Here is a 26,320-nt window from a genome sequence, read left to right as displayed (position 1 = left end):
TACTGGGAATTGAACTCAGGACCTCGCACTTGCCAAGCAGGTTCTGTGCCACTGAGCTGATCCCTGGCTCCCGCATTATGTTTCAGTTGCTCCTTGCATGCATTGTGTAAACTTGCAGGAGGGACCACCACCGATCAGTGTGTTACTCACAGTCAGTGTCTAATAGATGAACATTTAATGATTGGTTGAAGGAACCAGTGCATCTTCAAGGGTGCTGTGGTGTGTCTCCTTTTGAGAAACTTGCTCAACTCTTTGACTTGCTGGCACACATGTCCTTGTTTTCATGGGTGATGGAGGAAGGTTAAATTCAAACTGGTTACTTCAGCTTCAGAACTGTTTTCCTTTTCCATATTGTCATGTCTTGCTACTCATGTCACAAATAAAAAAATGCTTTTAAAGTTTTTTTTGAAGTTTCGGATTTTAAATTTGGAGGAAACTTAGAAAATATTAGTTTCCATACATTCTTCTCCCGGCTTGTATACCTATAGCATAATAACCAAAATCAGGAAATTGGACATTCATATTATACTAGTAACTTAACTGTAGACTTAATTCAAATGCTACCAGCTTTCTCATAATAGTCCATCTTCTATTGCTACACTGCTTTTCATAGTTTCATAGAGTTTTATCTTTTATTCTTGAATAGTCCTGGCTGGTTAGTTTATTGAATGTCCTAATTCTCCATTGTTGAAGATTGCCAGTGCCCTCTTTTGCCAAAGATTTTCATGGACCTCATCATTCTTGACTCTTTACTGGAATCAGATTCCACAACTTGTTCCTAATCTTTTTAAAAGAACTCATCTATGCTTCTTTCAGCACTTTCGCGTAGACAACTTTTAGCCCACTAGCCCTGATTTGTATTTCATATGTTTACTGAACAATCTTACCAGATACTCCCAGCCTCCCTCCATAACCAGCTTTGCATTTGATGCAGGGTCACTGCTCAGCAGACCTGAAGAAGCTTTGGAACTCTTTGTCAAGGATGAAAGGGGTCAGAGTTGAAAGATAAGGTTCCTTTCCTCATGGACTATACAAGCAAAGGAACAGAGGGCTAATTCCTGTCAGGAGTCAAGAAGATGTTAGCCACAATCTGCATAGGAAAAGAATTACGTCACATTTCTTGCTTTGGTGGAGCTTGCAGTCTGCTGGAGCCATCCCGAATTAGAAAGCCAAGCAGAGTGCTGGGACTGTTGTGGAAGCACTGGCAAGATGCAGTGGCATCACTGCATGAGCGGATCTGCTGGTGGGAAGTTGCAAAGATGTCCTGACAAGGCCCTACCTGTGTTTTCGGGTTTTTCTCTATCTTCTTCCTATCTATTCCAGCCACTGCTACCTTAGTTTAGACTCTTAACAACTTTATTTTTATTAGTGCATGTTTGCAATACGTAATGATTACATTCCTTGTGGGCAGTTGGTACATGCACATAAGACATTTTAATTCTTTTTTTTTTTTTTTACCCATAAATCTTATGCTCCCCTTCTTAACCTTCCACTCCATTTCTTTGTCCTCCTCCCATTTGCAAAAGATCTATCTCCAGATTTTGTGTTAACTATTTTTTTTGTTTTGTTGTTTATATTTTGGCTTTCACATATAAGAGAAACCAGGCAGTATTTAGGCTGTCTGGTTTATTTCTCTTAATGTGGTGTCAAGGTATATCCACAATGCACTGTGTCAACTTAGGTTTAGAAGCTTAACTAAATGACTCAGCAATTCTAAATGCTAGATGTAGTGGACATGCCCTAGGGCAGCAGTTTATATTCTAGGATGTCCTGATAGTTGAATCATTGTGTCAATTTGAGAATTTTAGAAGTTAACTAAGTGACCTAACAGGGGGTCAGGGTCCTCACTTGGTAAACATCCTCAGCCTGTGTAGGAGGAGGGCACAGAGATGGTGTGAGTGCTACACCCACCTTAGGACAAATAAAACCTGCTTACAATAAGGGAAAAAAGGCCTTGCTTCTTCCCCACCTCCCTTTTGCTGTTGTGGCTTTTGCTGTCTTCTGTTGCCATAAACTGTTGCCCCTCTGCCATATGCCAACCTGCTTTGGAGCCAGCTGATTATAGACCGAAACCTCTGCAAACTGTGAGTTACATAAACCTTTCTTTCCTTTAATTTGGTTATCAGGTATTTTGTTATAGTGAGAGAAAAGTAACCAAGACAATCCATGTTCCTATGACTCAAGTTTTACCTTTATGGCAGGGTTGTACTCCCATTTTGTATAAATGCCACATTGTCTTATCCATTTATTTGTTGATGGACAAGACCAAGATTTAGCTATTATGAATTGTGCTGCTACAAACATTGGTACGTGTGTATCACTGTAACATTAGCATACATCAGCCCTCTGCTGGTATATACTATTTGAGTGCTATTTTATTTGTAGCTTTTGGGTTTGTCACATCTACTAGCCTCTCTGAACATTAGTACTTCCATTAGAACAGGCAATAGTGTCTTGGGTTAATGATAAGGGAAACTTTTGAGTATTTCAGGCATACTTACTTACTGGCAGAGTTAGCCAAAATGTGGAGTGGAGCTCTGGCAAGGGTGTTGGGCCAGGGAAGGTAGAAAGGCCCAAGAATGAATAGAATGCTCAAACTCAGCAATAAAGGAAGGCAAGAAAAAGGCATTATCATTGATTAGTTGGAGACTGCTGCTGAAGAAACTCATAATAAGATTTCTTTTTTAAAAAAGGGGTACAAGTTGTATTGAATTGTACTAACTCCTATTTATGTGTTGTCTTTGGAAAATGTGTTCTTCATAAATTTTCTAGACAGCTGAAGCCTATAAATAAACTGAATGCTGGAAGGAGAAGGAAGCTAGAGGTGGTCTTTGCCAGTTTCTTCTTTTTCACAAATAGAGGTGCCAGTGCCCAGAGAGTGAAAGGAACTTACTTCAGAATCCCAAATACTTGGGATACTCTGGGTTCCCGAATGGAACTTTGTCCATGATCATACCTCTTACATATTTCATTTTAAAAAAAATATTTCATTGTTTTTGTGCAGATTTTTCTTTTTCAGTAAGCCACACTCTAGTCACAGGATTGTCACTGTGAATGCACCCTAAGGAGAGACCCGGAGTCTCTCCTTACCTTTCAAAGTCTAGAAGCCTTCTATACAGTGGCATTTTAGGGGTTTGGAGTTCTTGTGCCTATGTTGTACAGTTTTTCATTCTTATCCCTGATGTCAGATATTACTCCTTAGTGTTACCATTTGATTGATAAGATTAGCAAATCTCTGAGACTTTTTTCTTTTTTTCTTCCTTTTAATGGTATCATGAAAGTTGAGATTGTTGCGTTCAAGAGACATTAGTATATACTCTTGGCTGAGTTTTTTCCTAATCACTGAAATCTATAAGACACTAGAAAGTATAGCATGACTTCATGACTTGTCTTAATTTCTGTAGAGCATTTTCTCTAGTATCCCTTCGCCCTGCCATCTTGGGTACTAGCGCATTTGTTGCTGCCCAATAATCAAGCGAAACTAACCCAAGTGGGGCTAAACTCTGTGAAGTGTCCTTTTCTTAGATGCTGCTTATCTTCTTGGCGAGGATCCCTTTACCTACCCGATTGCCTTGAATTTATCTTTAGGTCAGTCTTATATTTAAGTTGACACATCCACTGGCCCTTCAAATCTAGATTGTAGCAGTCATCTGAGATCCTGTGTGCTTGTTCTTGACCTGTTTGTGCCTTTTCCGAGTTCCTCTCTTGTGTTTGGCTGTTAGTGCTCTCTCCTGTCTATCTTTCCTGTCTTCCTCCCATCCCAACACACATCATTTTAGGCGTGGCATGTACGCATGTTCTCTGATTCCCAACTACTAACTCTTTATTATTAAAGACTCTAGATAACTGGGACTGGAGCTGCCCCATATGGTGTACCTGTCTTACTTGGACTTACTTGGGCCCATATTTTGGCCCCAGCACATTAATAATCACCATGACCAGCTCATCTGATCCTTGGTGAAAGGCATATTTGGGAAAAACCTTACCAGGAAGGCAGATTTTCCAATTCTGCCACTGTGGCAGTCTGCTAGTTCTCTGTCTTGGTTTTGTCTGTGTTTGCCAGTGCTTCCTAGTCACTCACTAGGGTTGGCAAAGAGAAAGGATGTTGTTTACTGTTGTTTCTAGGGCACTGTGACATATGCTCACAGTCAGGCAGTGAGCCAATCCAGATTTTCGGGGGTTAGTAAATTTCTTTTGGATTAGTGATCCATATTGAACCTTTCATTTTTTAATCGCTCAGCACATACACTAAGTGTGTACTAAATGTAAGGTATTATAGTAGACATTGGGAATAGAGTGCTGCAAAAGACAGTCATCATCCCTGTCTCTATAGAAGTTATATCCAGGGCAGCAAAAAAACAAAAACAAAAAACCAAATATAGAACAAGTAGGACTATCTAAATAACCAAACCAATATGTAAAAACATAATTGCTGATACGATATGAAGAGAACACATGAATAATCTAACAGAGATGGGGGAGATTTTAAAAGGCCTCTTTGAGGTGATAAGGTTTGAGCCTAGGACTAAATAAATGATTAGGGAGATTGACCTATGTAAGGAGCTATGGGAATAGCATTGTAGGCCGAGGGCAAAACTGACACAGAGGCATTGAGGTAGGAACAAACTGTCATGTCTGGGTCATAGTGGCTAGAACTTGGCGAGTGAAGAAGGAACAATTGTGAAAAGGACAGAGAGAGGTCAGCCAGCAGACAAGAGAACTCTGACATACTTGAACTTCTTGGTACGGTGGGTACGGTAGAAAACCATTAGGAGATTTTAGGAGTGACACCATTTGGTTCATGTTTCCAGAGGTCACTGTCTGTGGCACAGAGACCAGACAGCAGGGGAGCAGTCTGACTGGCGTGGCTGTGAAGGGGTATGGAACTGACCTTTGTGCTGCCAGGGCCTGAGCTGAGACTGTGCTCTCCCTGGGATAATTGCTTTCCCACCTTGGTTGTTTTCAGATTCTCCCAATTCTAAACATTTAATCTTTGTTTTGGCTTAATCAAGAAGCAGCTCTGTCCTACTGCCAGGCTTGGCATACAAAGTGTGGGCATGGTGCCCTTTACTGAGCACCCTGGCCTGGAGAGAATGAAGACAGCAGCCCCCAGTGGACCCTAGGACAATGCAGCTGACCCTCAGCACCTGGTAACTTGTAGGAAGCTTTGGAACCCTGCAAACTTTATGTGCTTCTGCAAAACAGTTGCAGATGGTCTGGGCTGATGATTAAATATCACTGCTGTTATGCCCAGATCTGCGACCATCCTCTCCATGTCTGGTTTTACATTACAGTGGATAATTAAGGGGGCACAGCCATTTCTGATTACTTCCAGCACATTTTTTTTTTTTTTTAAAGTTGGCTTGGGTGAAATTCTGCTTCTGCCAGTTGTGTAAGTGACTGCAGTGAGTGTCCACAAATGACTACTTTTTGCTTTTTTAAAAAAATGTAAAAAGAACTGTCCCTAATGAAAAGGGATAATCGCCTGTCTTTCTGCTTCCACTGGTTTTCCAGTGGGAGTTCTGCCATCAGAGTTTCAGAGTTGGCTGGCAGGGACTTTTTCCTCTTGAGTTAGCACATGGAGATCTGAACGGCTGGAGATAACACAAATGAGCAGGGATGCAAGCAATCTACACAGGAGCAGATTTTCTTCTGACCAGAGGTGCCATTGCTGGGCCCCACCCTAATTCTCAATGCATCTCTTAGCTCTGATGACGGGACTCTTCAGCAAAGGAAAAGAATTGCCTAGGTACCACCTGAGCTGGGCAGCTTTTACAAGACTTTGTAGAGTTTCAAAAGGCCTCTGGTTGTTTCGCCTGCGAATCTGAAGTTACTGAGTATTATCTCCCTGTCTCCTCACTGGGGATCCACGTACCTCACTCATAATGAATTAAGGGAGACAGAAGTCTTGGTTTTTCTACCTTTCATTTTTGCCAAAGATTTCTTCTTCAAACCTCACAGAACACACACAAGGACACAGAAGGCTCAGTGGGGAAAGAGAGATGGCATCTGCCTCTGGCTGACACGACTTGTGCTAGCTGTCGCATGGGGATTCCGTAATGAAGATTGCAAATCACTTTCCATCCTCTTGGAGCCTGTCCCATAATTAGAAGATTAAACATTTTGTTTAAATTAGTAAGTTTTCCCCACCTTCCTCTGACTGTTAGAAACTTCCCTTGGAGCAGGATGGAGACTGGTTATCCACTGATATTAGGCTCCATGTTCTTGTTGTGATTGTCAGCCAGAGACTATAGAAGTCTTATTTTAATTTAAAAAAAGCAGTTTTTAGCCCTGTTTTACCTTGCATGAGACAGAGGTGTTTCTGATTACGTGAACTTTTAATGGCTGAGTATTGTGACTATAGCTTTTCCAAAAATGAGCATGACACTGAGCCTGACAGGCTAATACTGTGGGCATGGAGGTTGTGAAGCTGGGCTTGCATTAATGGCAAGTTTGCCTTTCATGGGCATATTGTCTTTGTGTTAAGGGAAAGAGTTGCTTACAGAGATGATGTATACTGAATGGAACTGGATAACAAACATCTCATAGAAGAGCATGGAAGCCTCCCAGCCAAAAAAGTCAGATAAAGGTATGGGGCATCCAAGGATTGCAGCACACCAGAGCCAGGCTCTGTGTTACTGCACTTGTGTATGTCAACCCTGTGCATCCTAATGGCAACTCTGGGAAGATAGTATTCTCATTCTCTTTTTTTGCAGACGAGGAAAGGAAGCTTAGAGAGGTTTAATAACTTAACCAAAGACACCTAGGCAGTAGGTACTAGGATCTTCTTCCTGGAAAGGGCTCTGATGAATGAAGGTAGCTTAAAAAGAAAAGAGAGCAAGTTTAGAGAGAGTTTGGCAGAATGGTATCATCGCTTGACCTTGTACCTGCTTCCCATCTACCACATGTATCATTCTTTATTGGAGTTGCTTGATTACATGACTTTTTCTCATTGGACTGTGAGTTCCTCAAGGCCACTGACCAGATCAGTACCTGCCATAGAGTTAGTATTCAATAATATCTCTTGACTAAAGAAGGTATGATGAAGGGGGTGAATGAATACAGGCACCATATCCGATTAGGTGATTGATTTCAAGTCTCTGCTTGATGTCTTTCTGTGGTTGTAGAGCAGCTTCCCAGTGCCCTTTTTTTTCTTGCCTCTTTTTTCTTGATGAGGAGTAGATGAAATAGTGTTTATGAATGATTGTGACTTTGGTCATAGGAAAATTGCTTGGATTATTTGAAACTTGCCCTAAATAATAACAGTAAATGATCTTCATAAAAGCCTGATTCTATTTCTATAGCAACCTAAGAGTGATTGGCATTTCTTTTAAAGACTGGGTTTGTCTCTGACCCTGAAGCAAGAGATCGATTGCTTCATTTATTTGCCAGAGATTTACTGTAAGTCTATTATGTGCCGTAATTGCAGTTTTCTCTCCATCCAGCCTTATAGACAAAAAATAAGAGATTGTATACAACAACAAGATTAGTTTTATGTTGGCTGGATCTGGCATAACCATTTCCATCTGGCATTTTTTTTTCCTTTTGCTTTTCTTTCTTTCTTTTTTTTTTTTTTTTTAAAACATTTATATTGAGTACTTTTTCTGGATTAGGTATTTTCTAATATTAATCTCCAATACAACAAGAAGGGCTTTTTCAGTGATGAAACCAAGGCTGAAAATGATGATTTGTCCAAATTTACACTCTAGTGACAACAAACACAGGTGTTTAATTTTCACAGGCCATTGTCCTCTCACCGCATGATTCTCTATTAATGGGACTCATTTAACATCAATTTCTCACGTGTTTTGTTTTGTGCAGGCCTGGGACACGAGAAATTCTAAAGCAGAATGTATTGGAGTTGCTAACAGTTTACTTAAGTGTAGGAGCCTCAGGAAACAGATCTGGCAGGCTCAGTCACACGATGGTAGCATGATGTTGTCAGGTGTAGACTGCTGGTGGTGATTGAATCCCATCTCGATCATTTCCCAGCTCTGTGACCTTCAGCAGCTGTTCGCTAAGCAAGCCTCCTCCTTGTGCCTCAGCTTCCTTGCTTTAGAAATGGGAAATCTTGTTACCTACCTAGAAGGGTTGTCCAAGGATTAAAAAGAAAACAAAATGTTAAGTTTCTGGCATAGAACAAGGACAGGTAGTGGTACTATGTAGTTTGGATAGTCACTTGAGGAGGAGGCTGTAGGAAGCGTTCTCTAAACTTCATAGTTGTTTGACCTTAGTGTATTGTTTTTTGTGAAATTTATGTCTGACTTTGCAGGCTAAGGCCCTACCTGGCCTACTAATGCAGCTTTGTTTGAAAGAGGTGACCAAATTCCCTTATGTACAGTGTTTCAGGCAGAATAGCTCTGTATTTTTGGTATGTTTACTGGAATTCTCAAGTTTCTAAGTAATTTCAGTCTGAGACAAGTGAGTAGAATTGATGTCAGGCTGCCTTAACACAGGTGTTACAAACAAGATGAAGAGGTTGTTGAAAAGATATCAGTGGAGCTCTGGGGCTGGCTTTCTGAAGTCATTCTAAATTGACAGTTAATGGGTAGTTTGCCTTGATGACTCTCTCTGAGTTAGTTGTAACTGACTAGAGATTCACCCACAAAGAAAACATGCTTATGAAAATTCACTTCCTTTATCATGAAGTGCACATTAGTAACGTAATATTTTCTCTGCATCATGCAGAAAACACTTGCCTTTGTTTTGTTTAGATTGATTTTTTTTTTTGTCTCTTTGAGACAGGGTCCTGCTATGCAGTTCAGGTTGGCCTTGGGCTCATTTTGCAGCCCAGGCTGGTCTCGAACTTGCAAACGATTCTCCTGCCTGAGTCTCCCAAGTGCTGGGATTAAAGGTGTGTGCTACCATGCCCGGTTTAGATTCCTTTTTAAGAGACAACCAGTTTTAAATTTGATAAACTAAGCCTTCTAAGTTTCAAAGAAATAGTTCAAAAAATGGTTCAAAACAATTGTTTTATTCTATTACGAACTTTTTTTTTTTTTTTTTTTTTTGTAAAACACTTACTTATCTATTTATTTTGCCCTTGGTAAAGTTTCTCTCTGCCCAGCAAGGAATGCATTTTGCCTATCTGGTCTACTACATATTTCTTGTAAGAAATTGAGTATCTTAAAATGTTCTTGATGTTAGCAGGTGTTAAAGTCACTTTGGAATCAATTTTGTAGCTCCCCTGAGGGGGTGTTGTGTTGGAGACAAGACTTGCCAAGGGAATAGGTGACAAGTAAGCCTTTACCCAGGCCAGCAGAAAATTCTTTTTGGTCATCTTCCACATGGCCAGTGGTCTGGGTTCTCTTTATTATTTTCCAGGTGGAAGAAATAGTTTTGACACTGAATTCTCATCTAATAATAATTAGTCATTCACCATCTTTGTCTTTATTGGGAATGGAGATATTTTGCTCACTTTAGTGATTTGTAAAACTTCTCAAAATAGTAAAACCTTTAGTTGAAGAAAATAAAGTGTATCTTAGACAAAAGCAGACATAAAGCTATTTATTTTCATTGTCTGTGATGGACTCATCAACAGGCATATATTGAGGCCATAAGACCAGACACTTCATTCAAGCTGAGAGAAATAGGTAAGTCGGTACACAGGTACAGGAGAGTCTATTATGTAATCACATTTTGTTTTCAGACTGTACAGTATCGTCCGTAAAGTTGAAAAATACTCTTTTTTTAAAAAGCAGGATATTAAGATTAAAGTTCCATCCTAGTTATATTTTCCTTAAAAGTGGTAACTACTATGTTAACAGTTCTGTGGATAAGTTCTAAGCTTTATAAGAAATACAGTAATAGCTACAGTCTCAGACTTCTGAGACTAAATCCATGTCAGAACCCTTAAGCAATGAATGAGCAAGAGTTTGTAAATGAACAAACTGGTTAGTTTGTCACTCATAATTCCTTTTGCATTCATCCCCCCCGGATGGTTCATTTCTTCTTTCCATTTTATCTAAACAGCTTCATTTTTCTCTCTTTTTTTTTTCCTATCGACCCTTTGTCCCCAGCAACTCCTACTTGAAGGAGTAAAGCAGTTTTGAGTTTTAGCAGTGACCTCAGGGGGGCACTGAAAGATTTCCTTGCCCCACTTAGTCTTCATGAAATCATCCATTGGTAGAGGCAGAATTGCCCTGGCCAGCGATTTCTCTGTCAGCATAATTTGGCGTAACAGGTGTGTTGTGTAACTTGAAGAACCACAGTTGGTCTGCTGTTTGGCAAATATATATTTTACCCCTCTCCCTCCAGAGTCTTGTAAGGCATCCAGCCTTTTGGTTACCTGAAATAGGAAGATAAACTTATTGTACCTGAACCTGTGGTTTAAAACTATAAATAATTTAAAATAGCTTTCCTATATCATTTAACGTTTGAAAGTTTAGGATGGCCTGATAGTAACGGTAGGTAACTTAGGGCTTAGTTGTTTCCTCTCAAATGATCTGGTGGAGGGAGTTCTTAGTGAAATCCCCATGTAGTAGATGACACTAAGCTTCACTGGGTGTGGACATTCCCACAGGCAAGGAGCAGCTGCAGAAAGAGCTTCCTGGCAAAAAGTTGGGCAGAAAAATAGCAGAAGGGATTTTAATGGTGGCTAAAAGATAATGGTAGCAGGCAGGAATGATGCAAATATGCCTTGAAGGTGATAATTTCTGAGGTTGTGACAAGGAAAGCAGTCTGGAGGCTGTGTGTGCTGTTCTGCAGAGGTGAGAGCTAAATTTCAGGCCCAGTTCTGTGTTTTTAGGTTCAAGCCTTTCACCTCTTTGAGTCTTGACATATTCGCCTGTAAAGTGTAGGATTAGGCTAATAATATTTGCCTGAATCTAAGCTTTACTGTGCTTACCCTCTGAATATCATTTGGTACTGCCCCTTAGAAGATGTACTAAGCTACAATATAAAATGTGGTCTAGAGCAGCAAAAAATGATTAAACAGGTAGTTATGGAACTGATGAATTCTGTCTGGCTGTAGCCACTATGATGGCAAAAGAGCGGTGATAATTTGCATACATTTACTAATAGTAAATTATGGTTCCTGGCTAGGTCATTGGTGTCCTGTTCTCCCCCACTGAATCATGCTGTGTTCGTTGATCTCACGGCTGGTACAGATGCTCCTTCCTGGTGTCTTTGTTTCTGTACTCACGCTGCAGCCACAGCACTAACTGGAAGGTTCAGAATCTCAATTTATTCGTGTGTGTTATATTTCTCACGAGACTGAAGCATCTGGAGGACAAGAAATAGTATTACTTGTTTCTCTCTTTGTCAGCCTTGTACTCCTCGTGCAGAGCTGTGCAGATGCACAGTAAGTTGCCCTGTGATCTCCATGAAGTGGTTCCTGTCTGTCTGTCCTCCCCAGCCTGTTCACAGCAACACAATGTATTTTACTTCATGAGAGTTATTTATCAAGGGGATTTCTTTGACTTCTAAACTGTAATGACCTAAGAAAATGTTGAAAGTATTTCATTTTATTTGGAATAACGTAGAATTTTTAGATGAAAAGACTTTTTTCCCTCTTACATTTGTTCATGCTAGCATTTGATATGATACAATTTTAAATCCTTATCAATAGGATAGATAAAACAAATTATTAAAAAGATTTTATAAGTGGTAAATTATTATTTTGAAAAAGAGACAGATACAGTTTTCATTTCAGTTGGGTTAGTCAGATATTGAACTTCAGAATCTCAGAAGTCTAGAGTGTCCAGAGTCTAGAGTGTCCGGTCTTGTTAATAGCAGCATGATACATAGCTGGGGCTTCATTAGAACATGTCCAGTGAATGGAGAGCCTTTTCTGTTCCTGTTCCAGCTAGTTTAGATGTGTGCTGATATGTACGGAGCCGCAGTCTACCTGTTACTGTTTGAGCAGAATGGGTTAGGTGCCGACTGTAAGCAAGGCACTGTTAGGTGCTGAAATATTTGTTAGAAGCACATGTTCCTACTCATGTCCTACTCATGTCCTAACTCATGATGTAATAGTGGAGATGGAGGTTTATTAATACATGTGTTATGTCCTGATAGATTAATTCAGGGCTGCGAACACTCTGGACGGTTGCTGGACCCCTGGAGGACTCTTCAGAGAGCTGAGGTCTGAGCTGGGGCTGCAGGTTGAGAAGGGTTTCTCTAGCTGGAATGAAGTGAGAGGAAGGTGATTGGTCATTCTTAGTACCATCGCATACCTCTACCCAGTCTGAGGCATCCAGTAATCAGAGGTGATTCCCATGTCTACCCCATCTGCTCTCTAGGTCTCCTACAGCAAGGTTTCCAGACCTGGTCCTGTCCTGCTCATGCATTCCTAGTGCATTACTGTGATCAACTCAGCACTGTGGAACTGTGGCTGAGTTGGATGCCAAGGTAAAAGTATGCTCTTAATATCCCTTAGCTTAAAAAAAAGAAATAAAACGAGCCATCCTTTTGACTCATTGAGACTTAATTGAAAACCTCAGCTCTATTCTGAATGACTGGATTTTGACTTTTATTTTCCTGAAAGGTACTTTATATGTTTCCTTTTTTTTTTCTTTTTCTTTTTATCTTTTTATTAAGCCTACAGCACCCGGTATTCCCAGGCAGTCTCCCATCCAAGTACTAACCAGGCCCGACCCTGCTTAGCTTCCGAGATCAGACGAGATCGGGCGCGTTCAGGGTGATATGGCCGTAGACATGTTTCCTATTTTGATTTTAAACAGATGTTGTATATTTGGTTCAATGAGTTATGAATCTACCTATGTGTGCTTTTCTGCACCCATGTTTATCCACTTGAATAACTTAATGAAAGATCTTGGTCTTAAACTACCCTCTATGTACTATATGAACCCTTAATGTGTTTAGTGGTAACTGTATCAAAGGACCTCAGTGACAGGCATGGCATGGGTGTGGCTTATTTTGTGTCATCCTCTGCTGGCTTCTAGTGATTCTCTCTTCTTTTCCTCTTAAGTCTATGCATATCCACATTATTTTGCCAAATTTACTTTGGATCTTGTTTAAAATAAGTAAAGGAAGTATTGTCTTTCATTTCTTGGCTATTTCTCTTTCATTGTGTACCCTTCCATGATACATTTTCTCTCTTACTGTCTTCCTCCACCCCCAGCAATCTATCCTGAATTTGATAATTATTGTTTCCTTGCATTTTTGTACAGTAATCTATTCTTGATTTATTGATCATTGAAATTTTTTCACAAATACGTTGCAGTGAAAATTCTTTATCTTTTTTTTTGACAATTATGACAACTTCTCCAATGTGTATGCATACCTAGGAGTAGAACTGGTGAGATTATTGTAAAATGCATGCATCTTTAGTGTCATTAGGCATTACCAATTGGTGTTGTTCCACAAGCAAGTTTAGCACTTCCTCTTTGTCCACAGCCTCACCAGCATTTGGTATTCTAGGTATTTTATTTTTTTCATTTTTGTCTATCCATAGTATCTCATGGTTTTAAAAGTGCCTTTTCCTGATTTCTAATGAGTTTTTATATGCTTTTATATATGCTTATGAATTGCTCCGTATTTTTTTCTTTTGTAATCATCTGTTTATAGACTTTGGTTTATTTTGTTTAATCTGACTATGGCTTATCTTCCTGTAGACAGTTCTGTGAGGAAGCATAACAGTTATAGAATGCAGCACAGATAAGTCACATGACTTATCTAACTTTGTGTGATTTAAGTGATTCATTGGAGCTCAGAGTATCCTTTTGCTCAGCTGTTTCCTGCACTGTGTGGTGTTACGTCTTTTAGATCAGTGCTGCTTTGTTGTTGTTGTATTGTTGTCTGCTATCCCCTCCAGCGCCTAATAGAATAGAGTGATGCGGAAGTTGTATTATCTTAGAAAATATTTCTGGAATGAATGAATGAATGATAATGGTTTTGGTGTAGCTGACAAAACATATTCAGAATAAAGCTGCTGAAGTGGGGTAGTTTACCTTCCAATGGTTTTATAAGTATTTGCTCATGTTGCCTTTGATAAATAAAAAGCCAAATCAACATTCAGCTTTCTGGTGTAGCTGTAGAATTAATCAGAGAAGATGTCAAAGTAAATCATGGACATTAAAGCGTAGTTTGTGCTTCTCAGAGAGAAATCTGCATAGCCTTTGGAGGTGAGGCAAATATATATTCAGGCTTAAATGAAGATTAAGAATTTTGTGGGCGGGAATTGATTAAGTAGAGTCTTCATGATTAGTGATTTAAATCATAAATCAGATCCATCTTCTTAACCAGTCATATTACAAATCATAAGTAAAACCGTTGGTAGGTTTTATTCCTGTCTTTTCCTTCCTTCCTTCCTTCCTTCCTTCCTTCCTTCTTTCCTTCCTTCTTTCTTCTTGACAATACGTACCTTGCTGTGTTGCCTAGACCTCAAATTCATGATCTTTCTGACTCAGTCTCTTACGTATCTGGGATTACAGACATACGCAATCACATCTGGTTTTTATTTCATTTGTTAATGTATTGATATTTTCCCTCATTGTAGCTATTGATCTAATAATTACTGACGCATTAGTACTTGTAATTTTTTTATTGTTTTATATTTTCAGATAATTTTGATTTGAGATTTTGAGGGGTTCTTGGTGCTTGTTTTTTTTCTCCTGAAAAAAAAATGGTAGGTGGCCATGGTTCATTGATTATTTTTTAAGTCTTATAAATTTGCAGAGATACAATGTATGTTTACAGGTGGACCTCTAGAATTTTTACTCAGTTATTAACTAAAAGTAGAATTATGGTAATTCTTACATTGGTGTTAAATTTTATAGTTTACACAGGATCCCTTTGTAAGTATTTTGTTTAGTCATCACACAAACCATTTGGTGATGGAATTTTCTGTCTCTGATTACTTTTGATCTCTAATTACAAATTTTGGCTGATGGTAGTTGCAGTGTTAGACATTGTGAGCATTTTCTGTTGTGCCTTAAGCAAATTTGCAAGGGAGCCCTGATGTTAACTTTGGCAGGTTTCATGCTTGCAAATATTGATTGAGCCAGAAGTCCTAGTTGTAAAATGTCACCAGTGAATGTGCAGCCAGTAAAGGCACAGGAAAACTCATTACTGCAGCTCATCTGTAACTTCTGGGTCAGGCCACTCATACCATCTGGTAATAACGAATGTTTGAAAACTCCCTTTTATTCTGACAAAAGGTAATCAGGAGAGGTTAACAGCAGATGATTTCTGAGCATTTCAGATTGGTTAGACCAATCCATCCACAGTCTTGGGTTGTGACATTGCACGTGTCTAATTATTTTCAAGAGGTAGTAGGAAGTTTTAAAATAATGAAATCCCAAAATAACAGTTGGAATTTAATTATGCCTCCCTTTGTCCCCTGTGTTGTGCACTGCCTCCCTTTCTCATTAAAAGTATTTATTTTGAAAAAGAATAGGCAGTGGGAAAGGAAGAAGTAAATAGGATTGCCATCTTGACTTAGTCCAGTGTTTTTCTCGAATGTGAGAGTGAGGCTAGTCTGTTCTTTAAGGAGGAGGATTGGGGACCGCAGAAGGAAATTGTAGGTTGAAAGGTTTCTCCTTGATGTAATGGCTTCTCCGAGGGATCCAAAGGTGGATCACATCACTCTAGGACACAAATTAGGGAGGAGGTGTTTGGTCACTGGAGGTGTTGATAGGAAGGTCTTAGCCTATGCTTGCTCAGAAATGCTTCAAAAAGAGATTAAGACTTAGATGACTGGTTGGGTTAGACTGAGGGTGGGTAAGGTGTGGACTGATTCTAGTGCCTCAGAAACTAGGGCAAAAAGTTGTGAATCTAATTGTACACAGATATTTTCTGTAGAGTGAATACATTCATGTTCTCTCTGTTATGAAGAAGGAAAAACAAAGTAGGAACCGTGTATTTTTGCTCACCATATAAATTGTTTAAACCCATTAGACTCAGAATAGCCTGTTCTTTAGCTTAACCTTGAAAACAACCCAAATGCCCAACAACCTAGGAATGGATAAAAAAGATGTGGTATTTTTATACAACGGAGTACTATGCAGCCATAAAGAAGAATAAACTTAAAACTTTTATATGTCAATGGATGCAACTTGACATCATACTTATTAGTCAAATAAATCAGACTCAATGTGTAAATATTGTATTGTCTTCCTGGTGTGAGAAATTGAAAGAGTAAGTCAGTCTAAAATGTGAAAGAGATATTGCAAAATAGGAAGAAATAGTTTAAAAGAATAAGGAGCTAGAATGGGGGGATGGGGAAAGAAAGGAAGGAAAAAGGAAGAAAAAATGCAAGTTATACTATTTGTGCCTTTTAGTTCATAGAAAAGGAAGGTTTGTGCTAATACTCATTGGAGAAGCTTTTATGTCTATATCTTGTATTCTGAGTAACTAAAGATAAAAATGTGTGATGTATTAATATTATTATTCTATTATTTTGTTACAAAATTTTGTTTTACCTTTTTTCTATAAAAAAATACCCTATTCTTTAGAGGTGTAAACTAAATTATCTCTTTCTTCCAGCTCAGATTCTTGAGTTTTCTCTATTGTTATTTAAGGAACAGTACTTCATGCCCTGCTTGGAAAACCCTTTTCTGCAGTTGTCTGAGTTCCTTAGTACTAGGTGCTGGTTTAATACAAAGTTATAGCAGGTTTCTTTTGATGGTTTCCATTTCTTTAATAGAATTGGACATTTTTTTCTTCTGTTTTTGTGAAAGCATCTACTATGAATTAGCCTGTTCTTAGCCAGGTAACTTGAAATGTTGAGCTATATTTAGGTACCTTCCCCACGTTATGCTGTTAAATCCTGATACAAATGTGGTCTTCGCATTAATAATTGCACTGTGTGTTTTCATAATTTATCATAATGATATCATTATTGCTTATTATAGAAGTTGCCTTTCTTCTCCCTCACCCCAAAGTCTAATTGAGGTCGAGACAGACCGTAAATGTGATAATATAGATTGCATGCTCGGAGGAAATGGAGTTGGTTTCATAGTGGAGTTTTAATTTAGGATTCGTTCTGGTGATGTAGCCTCTTCCTATGGTACATTACTTTGAGCCCAATATAACTGCATGTTCCCACAGCCCCTCATTATAGCTGCAGCTTCTCACTGCTTTTTAATTAAAAAAAAAAAAAAACAGAGAGAGTGGAAAATGAAACCTAAAGCTTAGGTTGGATATTGTCTGGGTACACAGGGAGTATCCTAAGCAGATTCCGTCTTTTAACTCTTTCATTGCTTTTGTGGAGATGTCTTGATTTATGTTTCCATATGGATGGAAACACACATACGTGCTGTAAGATTACTGTAAAGTTAAGGCGTCATATAGAGGTGTATTATCTTAAAGGCTAATACAAGCTTTGAGTACGTGGGAGTCTGTGTCCTAGAAAACACCAGCTGTGTGGTTCAGTGGTGGCAAATACTTAGTGACCTTTTTCCCCCATTTACCACATGTGGGGAATAAAGCAGGAAAGGTAGATTGTAAAATCCCTTCAAGGCGGATGGTCTGGTACACCAGAAGTTAAGAGTCAATCATTTTTCTCAAGTCCTGTGGGCAGCAAAGGCAGAGGGATGACTTTATTTAGGTCAGTTTCTTTGTCATTTCTTCATCTTGCGGGATTCCAAACACCTTTCAGATACCAAAACAAGTTAATCTCCGAAGGTGACTGGTAAGGGTGGCTTAAGCCTCTTGGGATCGGTTGCGTGTGACGCTAGGGAAGCTTGGCTTGAGCTGTTGACCTCTGGATCGGCAGCTTTCAGTTTCCCTGTAGTGAAATTCAAGTGACAGTGGTGAGCATCATCCCCTGCTTCGAGTTCCTGTTTTGTTTTATATGACCAGCTGCTCTCAGAGTGGTGACTATAGTCAAGTTTATTTCCAGGTGGGCGTGGAGTGAGCATCGTAACTTCTAGTGTGGTGTTTCAGTCAGGACCAGCTCTCTGTGAGTACCTGTTTCCTTATTGTTGCTTTGTCAGGGAGCAAGAAACCCTGTTAGACCTGTGCTGTTTGAGCTGTGGCCACTAGTCACAGATGCTGTTGAGAACACACTGTGGCTGGTACGTATGGGGATGCTAGCTTCCAAAGACTTAGTGTGGAAAGAGGTAAAATAGCACATTAGCATTCTTTTCTATTGACATGTTGAAGTGGTAATATATTATTCAAATTGACTTTACCTGTTTCTTTTTTAAAACATGGCTCCTACGTAATGTCAAATTACATGTATGGCTTGCATTACATGTTAGGTGGACTCTTTGTCCTAGAGTTTTAAGTTCTAATAGCAAGGCAGTGTTTACGTCGTTATTTGCATGCTTAGAATCAGTACAGCACCTTAGATGGAGGTGGCATTTAATATTCATTGAAGAAATGAATCCCAGCCTTTGTGGCTCAGAGTGGTAAACTCAGGAATGCAGAGGGAATTCTCTATTTGGAGTGTTAATTTTTGGAAAAGAAACAGTTGAAAGTGGGAGGGTAAAGAGCTGAAGTTCAGCCAGGCATAGTGTCCTACACCTGCAATCCTTGCTGCTGGGGAGGCTGAGACAGGAGGAATGCAAGTTAGAGGCCAACCTAGGCAGTTTGTAGTTCAGTGGTTGAGTGCTTGCCTAGCATGTGTGAAGCCCTGGTTCAATCCCTACTACTGCAAAACAAAACGAGCAAACTTACTATAAATTTTTACTTGGGGAGGGAAACAGTGCTGAAGTAAGACATATTAGAGTCTTTGTACATTGTACCCACTGTTGGAAAGGGAAGTGGGAGCGGCCACGGGGTGGAGGAGCCATGTGAGAGTGACCTACGGGGCTCTGCTCCGCTCTGCAGAGTTGTCATGAGAGGAGCTCAGTTTGAGTTCTGGGGGAGGAGGATTGAGAAACAGCTGGTGAACCTCCAGGCTGCCCTCTTAGGCGTGTTGCACTTAGCCTATTCATCAAGGTTATCAAAGCTTTTCTTGTCTCAAGAACCCACACTGATCCTGTGCACCCCTGTGACTGTGCTTAGTTGGACACGAGCTGACTGGAAGCCTGGAACTGCTGCTGGGCCAGATCATTACTTGATGCTGCTTCTTTAATAAATTGTTGGGTTAATGATTTAATAAATTGTTTTTAATTTAATCATGGTCTTCTGTGATATTTATTTATACATACATACATATATGTGAACCCTTTAGATCTGTGACCTTTATGGTACTGCAGTCATGATATATGAGCAGATTTTCCAAAGATCAGCTTCAACTTTAAGGGACCAGGTTATCTTTGCAAGAGTTTATTAAAATACTTTAGGTAGCCTGTCTCCCAGCTTATAAAACAGAACTGTTAACTGCTTCTGGTTGCCAGAGATGTAGCAGACATTAAAATTCTGCAGAAGAAAGTGCTATTTCAGTGGAAATTATTAGAAATAAAAATGCAGCTTCTCCCCTGACCTCTGCAATGCTTGCTTTAAACAAGTGAATTGGTTGGGTATGGCCTGTAATCCCATCTGCCCTAGAGGCTGGGGCAAGAAGATTGCCAGTTTGAGGCCAGGCAGGCAATTTAACAAGACCCTGTCTCCAAAGAAAATATTAAAACAACCACAAAGGCACTAAAGGTTTAGCCCAGCAGTAGAATGCTTGCGTTCAGTCTCCAGTACTGGGAGGAAACAAGTGGATGGGAAGATGGGTTTCCAGAGGGTGTTGCCAGTATTATTTCTGTTTTGCATTTCTTAGCTATAGCAGTAGTTAGTTTTTTTCCTTTTAATTGTGGCCCACTGCCTTTTTTCTCTGCCCTCAGAGATAAACAATCCAGAAATGTCTCCGTGGAGAACTCTGGAGCTCATGCTTTGACTTGGCTCTGCAGCAGGCTCTTGCTAATCAGAATCACAGCAGGGCTTGTTTTATGAGCCTGAAAGAATTTGTGTTCCCAGGGGGCTGAAGTTCCTTACCTGCTGGGGAGCTGTGGATTCCTAGTTTGGAGTTTGTCCTCCTGTAGGATAAAGCTACCTTCGCTTCTCCTTCTCACATGAAAGCCACCACCTCCTTTCCCTTGTAGTCTGTAGTTACTGGCATGGTGTCTTTTTTTTTTTTTTTTAAAGTAGAATCTTGAACTTCAGGAGATAGGGTGTGTTCATACGAGACTGTACTCTATCCTAAGGGAACTAGGAAGAGAATGAAAAATAACAGGTGGTGCCACACAAACTACATTGTCTAATGTGAGTTTTCTATGCAATGTCATATGCTGAGACTTACTGAAGCACCTGGTATGTAGAACCAGCAGGATACATGAATATAAAGGAAATGACTTTGTACCGTGGCATAGTGCAATTCAGTGACAGAAGGCAAGGTGGGTGACATGTAATAGAAATTTCTCTGTTTTACTGAACAATGTAGTGGGCTGGCAGTGAATGTGGCATTTTCTTCAGTTTGGTAGTAGTGTGCCATGTTGCACTAGCTCACTGTTAGTGTGTGCAGTCGTCATACCAAGTAAGGAAAAGTTCATTTGTTGGGGAAGACAGAGTCATCTGGACTACAAACATCATTTTATGTTTGTGTAGTCCTCTTATAGTTTAGAGTTCTTTCACTTTAAAAGCAGCCTGTTGAAGTTCACTGGGAAAGGACAAATTCTGCATTTGCAGGAAGCTGACTGAGGTTTAGAGGTCAGAGATATGTCTAGTCATACCCAAAGCAAATTGAGTCAAATGGTGACATTGATGTCTTTTTATTGTTTCTTCTTAGGTTTGAAACCCTTTTCAAGTGCTTGGTTTATTCTACTTTAATGAAAAGTATGTTTTTCATGGATTGTTACAAAAGGCAAAGTGAGGTAGCATCAGAGAGTATGGTAGAAAGTACCAAAGAGTAGGAGTCACAAATTGGTAGTTCTCTTCTATGGTAGCAATGGATTTGTGACCTTGTGGAATGATTAAATTGAACTAACAACTCTTATCAGCTTACATAGATTTTTTTTGGTGGTAAAAACATTGAAAACCTACTTTTTAAGAAATTTGAACTATGCACAGTGCATTATTATTATAGTCACCATTCTGTGCAGTAGATTACCAAAGCTTATTTCTCTTAACCAAAACTCCTTCATCAATGTGTCTTCTTTCTGTGGCCTTTGGAGCCATCCTTTGACTCTGCTTCTGAGTTCAACTATTCTAGACTCCACATATAGGTGAGATCATGTAGCATTTGTCTATCTGTGCATGGCCTGTTTCACTTATGGCAGGATAATGGTCCTCCAGTTTGATTCACAGTTTTGTAAAGGACAGAATCATATTCTTTTATTGCAGACTAGTATTCCATTGGGTATATATACCCCACATTAGGCATTTATCTTATGGTGTTAATCTAGGTTGGTTCCGTATCTTGGCTATTACAAATACTGCTGCAGTGAACGGGAGAGTACAGATAACATTTGCATTCTAATTTGACTTCCTTTGGATATGTACCCAGAATTGGGATTGTTAGATCATAGGAAGATTCTATTTTTAGCTTTCTGGTTTTTGTAATGGTTGCATTGATTTACGATCCCACCAACCCTGCGCAGGAATTCTCTTTTCACCTCAGCCTCCTCAGCCCTTCTAACAGATGTGAGATAATATATCTCCGTGTTTCTCCTTTGAATCTCCCTGATTAATGGTGATGAACAGGTTTTCATATATCTGCTCTCCATTTGTATATTTTCTTTTGAGAAGTTTCTGGGTGGTCCCTTTTCCTGGCCTCTGGCCTTCCTCGGTAAAATAGAATATTAAATACAGTAGATCTTTGGAAGTTACATGTGGTATATTTTCTAGTTGAACTACTTCTAAGTGACTGTAAAAGTCTTTGTAACATATAAATTAAGACCATGTGCTAAGGGGTCAATGTTGAGGATTGTTCCTCTGTAAGCGAGCCTAGTCCAGTGTCCCCATCTTCAAGTGGGGCCATATCTGTTCTGTGCAATTTCTGCGTACATAGAAACTTTTGTAAAGTGGTAAAACTGTGTATCAAAAAACTGCTCCCCACCAAAAACAAACAAACAAACAAACCCCAGTTGTTCATGGTGTATTTGTAAAATCATGGTCTGAAAAATGACCATGTAGAATTTTGTCCCATTTTGTGGGAGAGATAGTTTGTTATGGTGCTTTCCTATCAAGGAATCCTTGGATCCTTTGAGAGCATTTGTCTGTGCCTTCCTATGTCTTTTCCAGCTCTAAAAGTCTGTTGTTTTCTCTCATTCACAGCCCAACAGGGGCACAAAGCGTCCCCGAGATGAGGAGGAAGAGGAACAGAAAACACGTCGGAAACAAGCTGGTCCTCGAGAACGGGGCCGATATCGGGAGGAGGAGGTGACTGTGGCTGAAGAAGCAGATGATGACAAAAAAAGACTGCTTCAGATTATTGACAGAGAGGGCGAGGAGGAAGAGGAAGAGGTAATACATCAAAGCTGGGTTGGCACCCAGACCCGGGTTCTGGTGTGCCATCTCTAGAGCCATTCAGATAACTGCTTAACTCAGAACTTCCAAACTTTGTAAGATAGGGTTAAGAATTTTTATTTCATAGTGTTGATGTGAAGTTTAAGCGGGATAGTGGAAATGTTCAGAAAACATTTTCTAAAGTGTAAGAACGCCACAGAATTTTAAAGGGTTGTTCCTGATTACATGCTGAATCGAGGTCCATGAGAACAGAGAGGAAGGCTTAGTTTTGACTCTGGAGACTTGGGGAAGTTTCCTAGACTGATCCTTCTGGGGACCCACTTTTCAGTACAGTCAGTAGTCTTTGTAAGAGGAGCTTACAAGTGAAAGAGAGAGGGGCTTTTAGGATGGAGGAAATGGCATTGGCAAAACAGCAAAGGTGGTAGAATTCAAGGGTTCGATGGGATTGGGTATTGAGATGTGACTAGAAAAGCACATTTTAGGGCTGGGCTTAGTGTGTGCCTGTAGTCTCGGCTTTTGAAAGGCTGAGAGGGGAGAATCATTTGAGTCCAGGAGTTCAAGGCCAGCTTGGGCAACACTGCAAGACCTCATCTTAAAAAACAAACAGAAGAAAAGTTTAGGGAAGGAGTGGCCTAGGGCTTTTCTATTTGCCAGTCCTCAAGCTGCCTCTGGGTTTTTGTACTCCTTCCTTGTGCCTCTGAACCCTGTCTCGGAGTGCTCTGCCCGTAGCACTTTGCATGACCGGGTTTCTTCCCATTCAAGTTTCAGTTCAGGTGTTTTCCGTCTGAGAAGTCTGTCCTCTCTCTGAGAAAGACTTGTAAGCCACCTTCACTACTCTCATACTTGCTTCTGTATATTGTCTTTGCAGCACCTGTCACGATTTGAAATTCTTATTTGCTCATTTGACGTATTTGTTGTCCTCCGCCAGTTTCCCATGAAAATAGGAATTGGTTCTGTTTTGTTCACAGCTGTATCTCTGGCACTCAGGGCTATAGCTCTTGGTAGACCCTTAATAAATATTTATTGAATGAATAAATAAATGAAGCTGAGAATCGTATAGGTAAAATATCAGTGAATAAAAACAGAATGACCTTACCTTTGTGTCTTTTTAAATCCTTAAGTGTTAACGTGTGTGTTATTTCATTGTGGCATTTTGTTCAATGTGAATTATGGAAATATATTCTTAAGAGCCAGCTGTTTTCTGGTTCCCTCAAAGACGTGATGCTAAGTTTGGATTTAAAAAATGAGGCTGGAGTGTGAATCTGAGAAGAAAAAAAAACTGGTTCATTTTCCAAAAAGGTCTTTGCTGTGTTTTGACAAAAACTCTCTTCTCATTAAGGTTTGTCCCAGAGCTAATTTGGGGATCTGTCCCTGAAAGATGAAACCACTTCGGGAATCTGTAGTGGGAGACAATCAGTCTTGAATTGTGAATCTGCTCTCTGAGGGTCGCAGCCCTGCTGGACTCACAGGGACAGAGTGTGCGGCACGTGCTCCCGCTTCCCTTCCTCACCGGCTTCTGCTCAAGCTGTTCACCCTGCAGCAGCAGTTAACTGGCGGGTGTAATTCCCATGTAGGGCAAGGCTAGTGATGGAGGATTAGGATGGTAGCTGTCATGGGTAAGTGGTTTCTAGGCCAGGAAACAGAAATGTAATATGGGACCAGCCCTTCTGTTAAGGGACAGTGAAAAAGAGATCACTTTGTAAAAATGACACATGGAAGGCTACAAGTCCAGGAGTTATTTTCTCACTGCCACCAAAGTCCCATTTGATGAAAAACAAGTGATGCTTGCCCCTGTAAAGTCACGTGGACTTGTAAAATATTATTGTCCTTTTTGTGCTACATCACTAGCATTCATCTTTCTGAAATCTCCCTCTGGTTTCTGACTTTGAGCTATTGGGGAAACTGCTGTGGCCAGTGACTAAGACTGATAATTCCGTTTCCCCAGTGTTGAGAGAAATTACAGAACGCCTCACCCTGGAGAGGCTAGAATTTTGGAAATTCCATACAAACTGCTTTAACACGAATATGGTTTTCCTGTAAGGTGGGCAACGTGGTATCAGAGCGAAAGAAGAGCAGTGGCTGAGGTTGTATGAAAGTAATTTAATTCACCCCTAAAAATTTGATTATTTAAATCCTAGGGGTATGCTGAGTACATTGTGCTGGTTGCCGTTAACAATAACATCTTAAATTAACATTGTTTACCAAACAATTTTAGGTACATAATTTTATTTTATTTTTATTTTTTGGCTTTTTCATTGTTATCGGTACCGGGGATCGAACTCATGACCACCTGCTTGCAAGGCAGGTACTTATGCCGCTGAGCTAAATCCCCAGCCCCCGGTACATAATTTCTTTAGGTCATCCCTATGACCTTGAAAGATACAGGAAGCATTTTCACTTATCCTTCATTTACTTCCACCATTTTCCTCTTCAGCAGATCTTCAGTGGGTATCTGCTGTGTGCCAGGGACTGGGAATTTAGCAGTGAATAAATAGAGATGGGCCAGCAACCAGAGATATTTGCCCTAGTTTTGGATTGGAGAGATTATCTGGTCTTCCAGATCCTCATAGAAGGACTTGAGATTTTGCTGTAAGTGTCAAGTGGCTGAATTCAGTAGAGACTTATGTGGAGGAATCAGCTGGATTTGGTGAAGGTTTGAGCAATATATTTAGTGAAGCTACATTGTCATATGGCTAGTACACAATGAAGCGAGGCCGAGTCCTCACTGACCTGGGACACTGTCAAGACCCTGGAAACAGAGTTCAACAGAGTACAGCATCTCCAGATCATTGAATCTTTGATACCATCTAGGAAACATGTCAGGTCTCAAGTAAATAAAGGAAAGATACCTTATACTTAAAACACAATATATGAAAATTGAAATTTAATAATAAAATAATAGCAAATATTTTGAGTAGTTACAAAATTATGAGATGATTCATTGCTTTCCAAAAGGATCTTTTTCAGGTTCTCCTAATAGCAGTTCCTTTATTCCTTTTAGGTTTGAGTTATGGTCAGCAACTACAAAACAGTGAAGCTGGGGATTGGAAGATTTTGTTTACCTGTGTAGATATTACTATAGCGTATTAATTAGGAAAATTCTGTGTGATCTAGTTTCTTTATGCTTCTTCTGAGCAAGGTTACTAAATTCTTGATGTTATATCCGGATTCCAAGTACCTATTTGATTGCCTTCTCAGCAGCTAGTGAGGTATGAGTACAATAATTTGTGAGAGACGAAAGCAGTGACTGCAGTTAATTAACAGCCATTCTTCAGTCAGGGACTGTGCAAAAACAGTAGGGTGAGTTTGGCCTGTGGACTGTAGTTTTCTGACCCCAGTAAGGAGAAAAAATTAAGGACTTCTGTCATTGACTTAGGGTTTGATCTTTTTTTTGTACTGAGGATCGAACTCAGGACCTCGCACTTGCAGTGCAGGTGCTTATGCCACTGAGCTAAATCCCTAGCCCTTTAATGTTTGATCTTGAACATGTTTTTTTAAAAATTTCTACATCAGGGGCTGGAGATTTAGCTCAGTGGCATAAGCGCCTGCCTTGCAAGCAGGCAGTCGTGAGTTCGATCCCTGGTACCGATAAAAAGGAAAAAGAAAAAAAAAAAGAAAAAAATTTCTACATCTTACCTGCCACAAGGAACAGGACAAAATTAATATTAAATAATAATATATAATATTATTGCTTATTGTTGTCTGGGCCATGCAGTGTGCTCAAGAAATACTTGTTAGGTGGGCACAGTGGCACATGCCTGTAATATCAGCTACTCAGGATTATAGGCTGAGCAACATAGTAAGACCCTATCTCAAAATACAAAATGCAGAATAAAGAATAAAAAGATGATAGCTCAGTGATAAAGCACTTCTGGTTCAATTCTCTAGAGGAACTGGGAGACTGGAGGGAGGAAGGAAAGATTTTAAAATTTTATGTAATGATTTTCCTAAATATCTTAGATTGAATTTTCTGTGTTACAGATACTGACCATTATGTGAGACCCAGAGTGGTACCTGA

The 26,320-nt window shown here is 39.8% G+C and overlaps 1 protein-coding gene and 1 non-coding gene across 4 annotated transcripts in view; one reads left to right on the top strand and one right to left on the bottom strand.

Annotated features, from left to right (window-relative positions):
* Nucleotides 1-26,320, top strand: part of Ctnnbl1 (catenin beta like 1) — a 159,421-nt gene that overhangs the window by 6,631 nt on the left and 126,470 nt on the right. For 2 of the 3 annotated variants that reach the window (XM_063248366.1, XM_063248365.1), the window contains exon 2: nucleotides 22,111-22,299. In XM_063248366.1, coding sequence (XP_063104436.1) covers nucleotides 22,111-22,299 — 189 coding nt within the window. Of the gene's footprint in view, nucleotides 1-12,242; nucleotides 12,352-22,110; nucleotides 22,300-26,320 lie in introns of all 3 variants that reach the window. The other variant, XM_063248368.1, reaches the window with a different exon arrangement.
* Nucleotides 12,539-12,657, bottom strand: LOC111756183 (5S ribosomal RNA). The gene has a single exon (XR_002790660.1). It is a non-coding gene; the product is annotated as a 5S ribosomal RNA (ribosomal RNA).

The sequence above is a fragment of the Cavia porcellus genome, unplaced genomic scaffold (genome assembly GCF_034190915.1).
Source record: "Cavia porcellus strain 051 isolate PalLab524CR breed Dunkin Hartley unplaced genomic scaffold, mCavPor4.1 scaffold_5, whole genome shotgun sequence".
NCBI lineage: Eukaryota > Metazoa > Chordata > Mammalia > Rodentia > Caviidae > Cavia > Cavia porcellus.
Note: the sequence above shows the minus strand (reverse complement) of the source record. Positions and strands in the feature narration are given on the sequence as shown.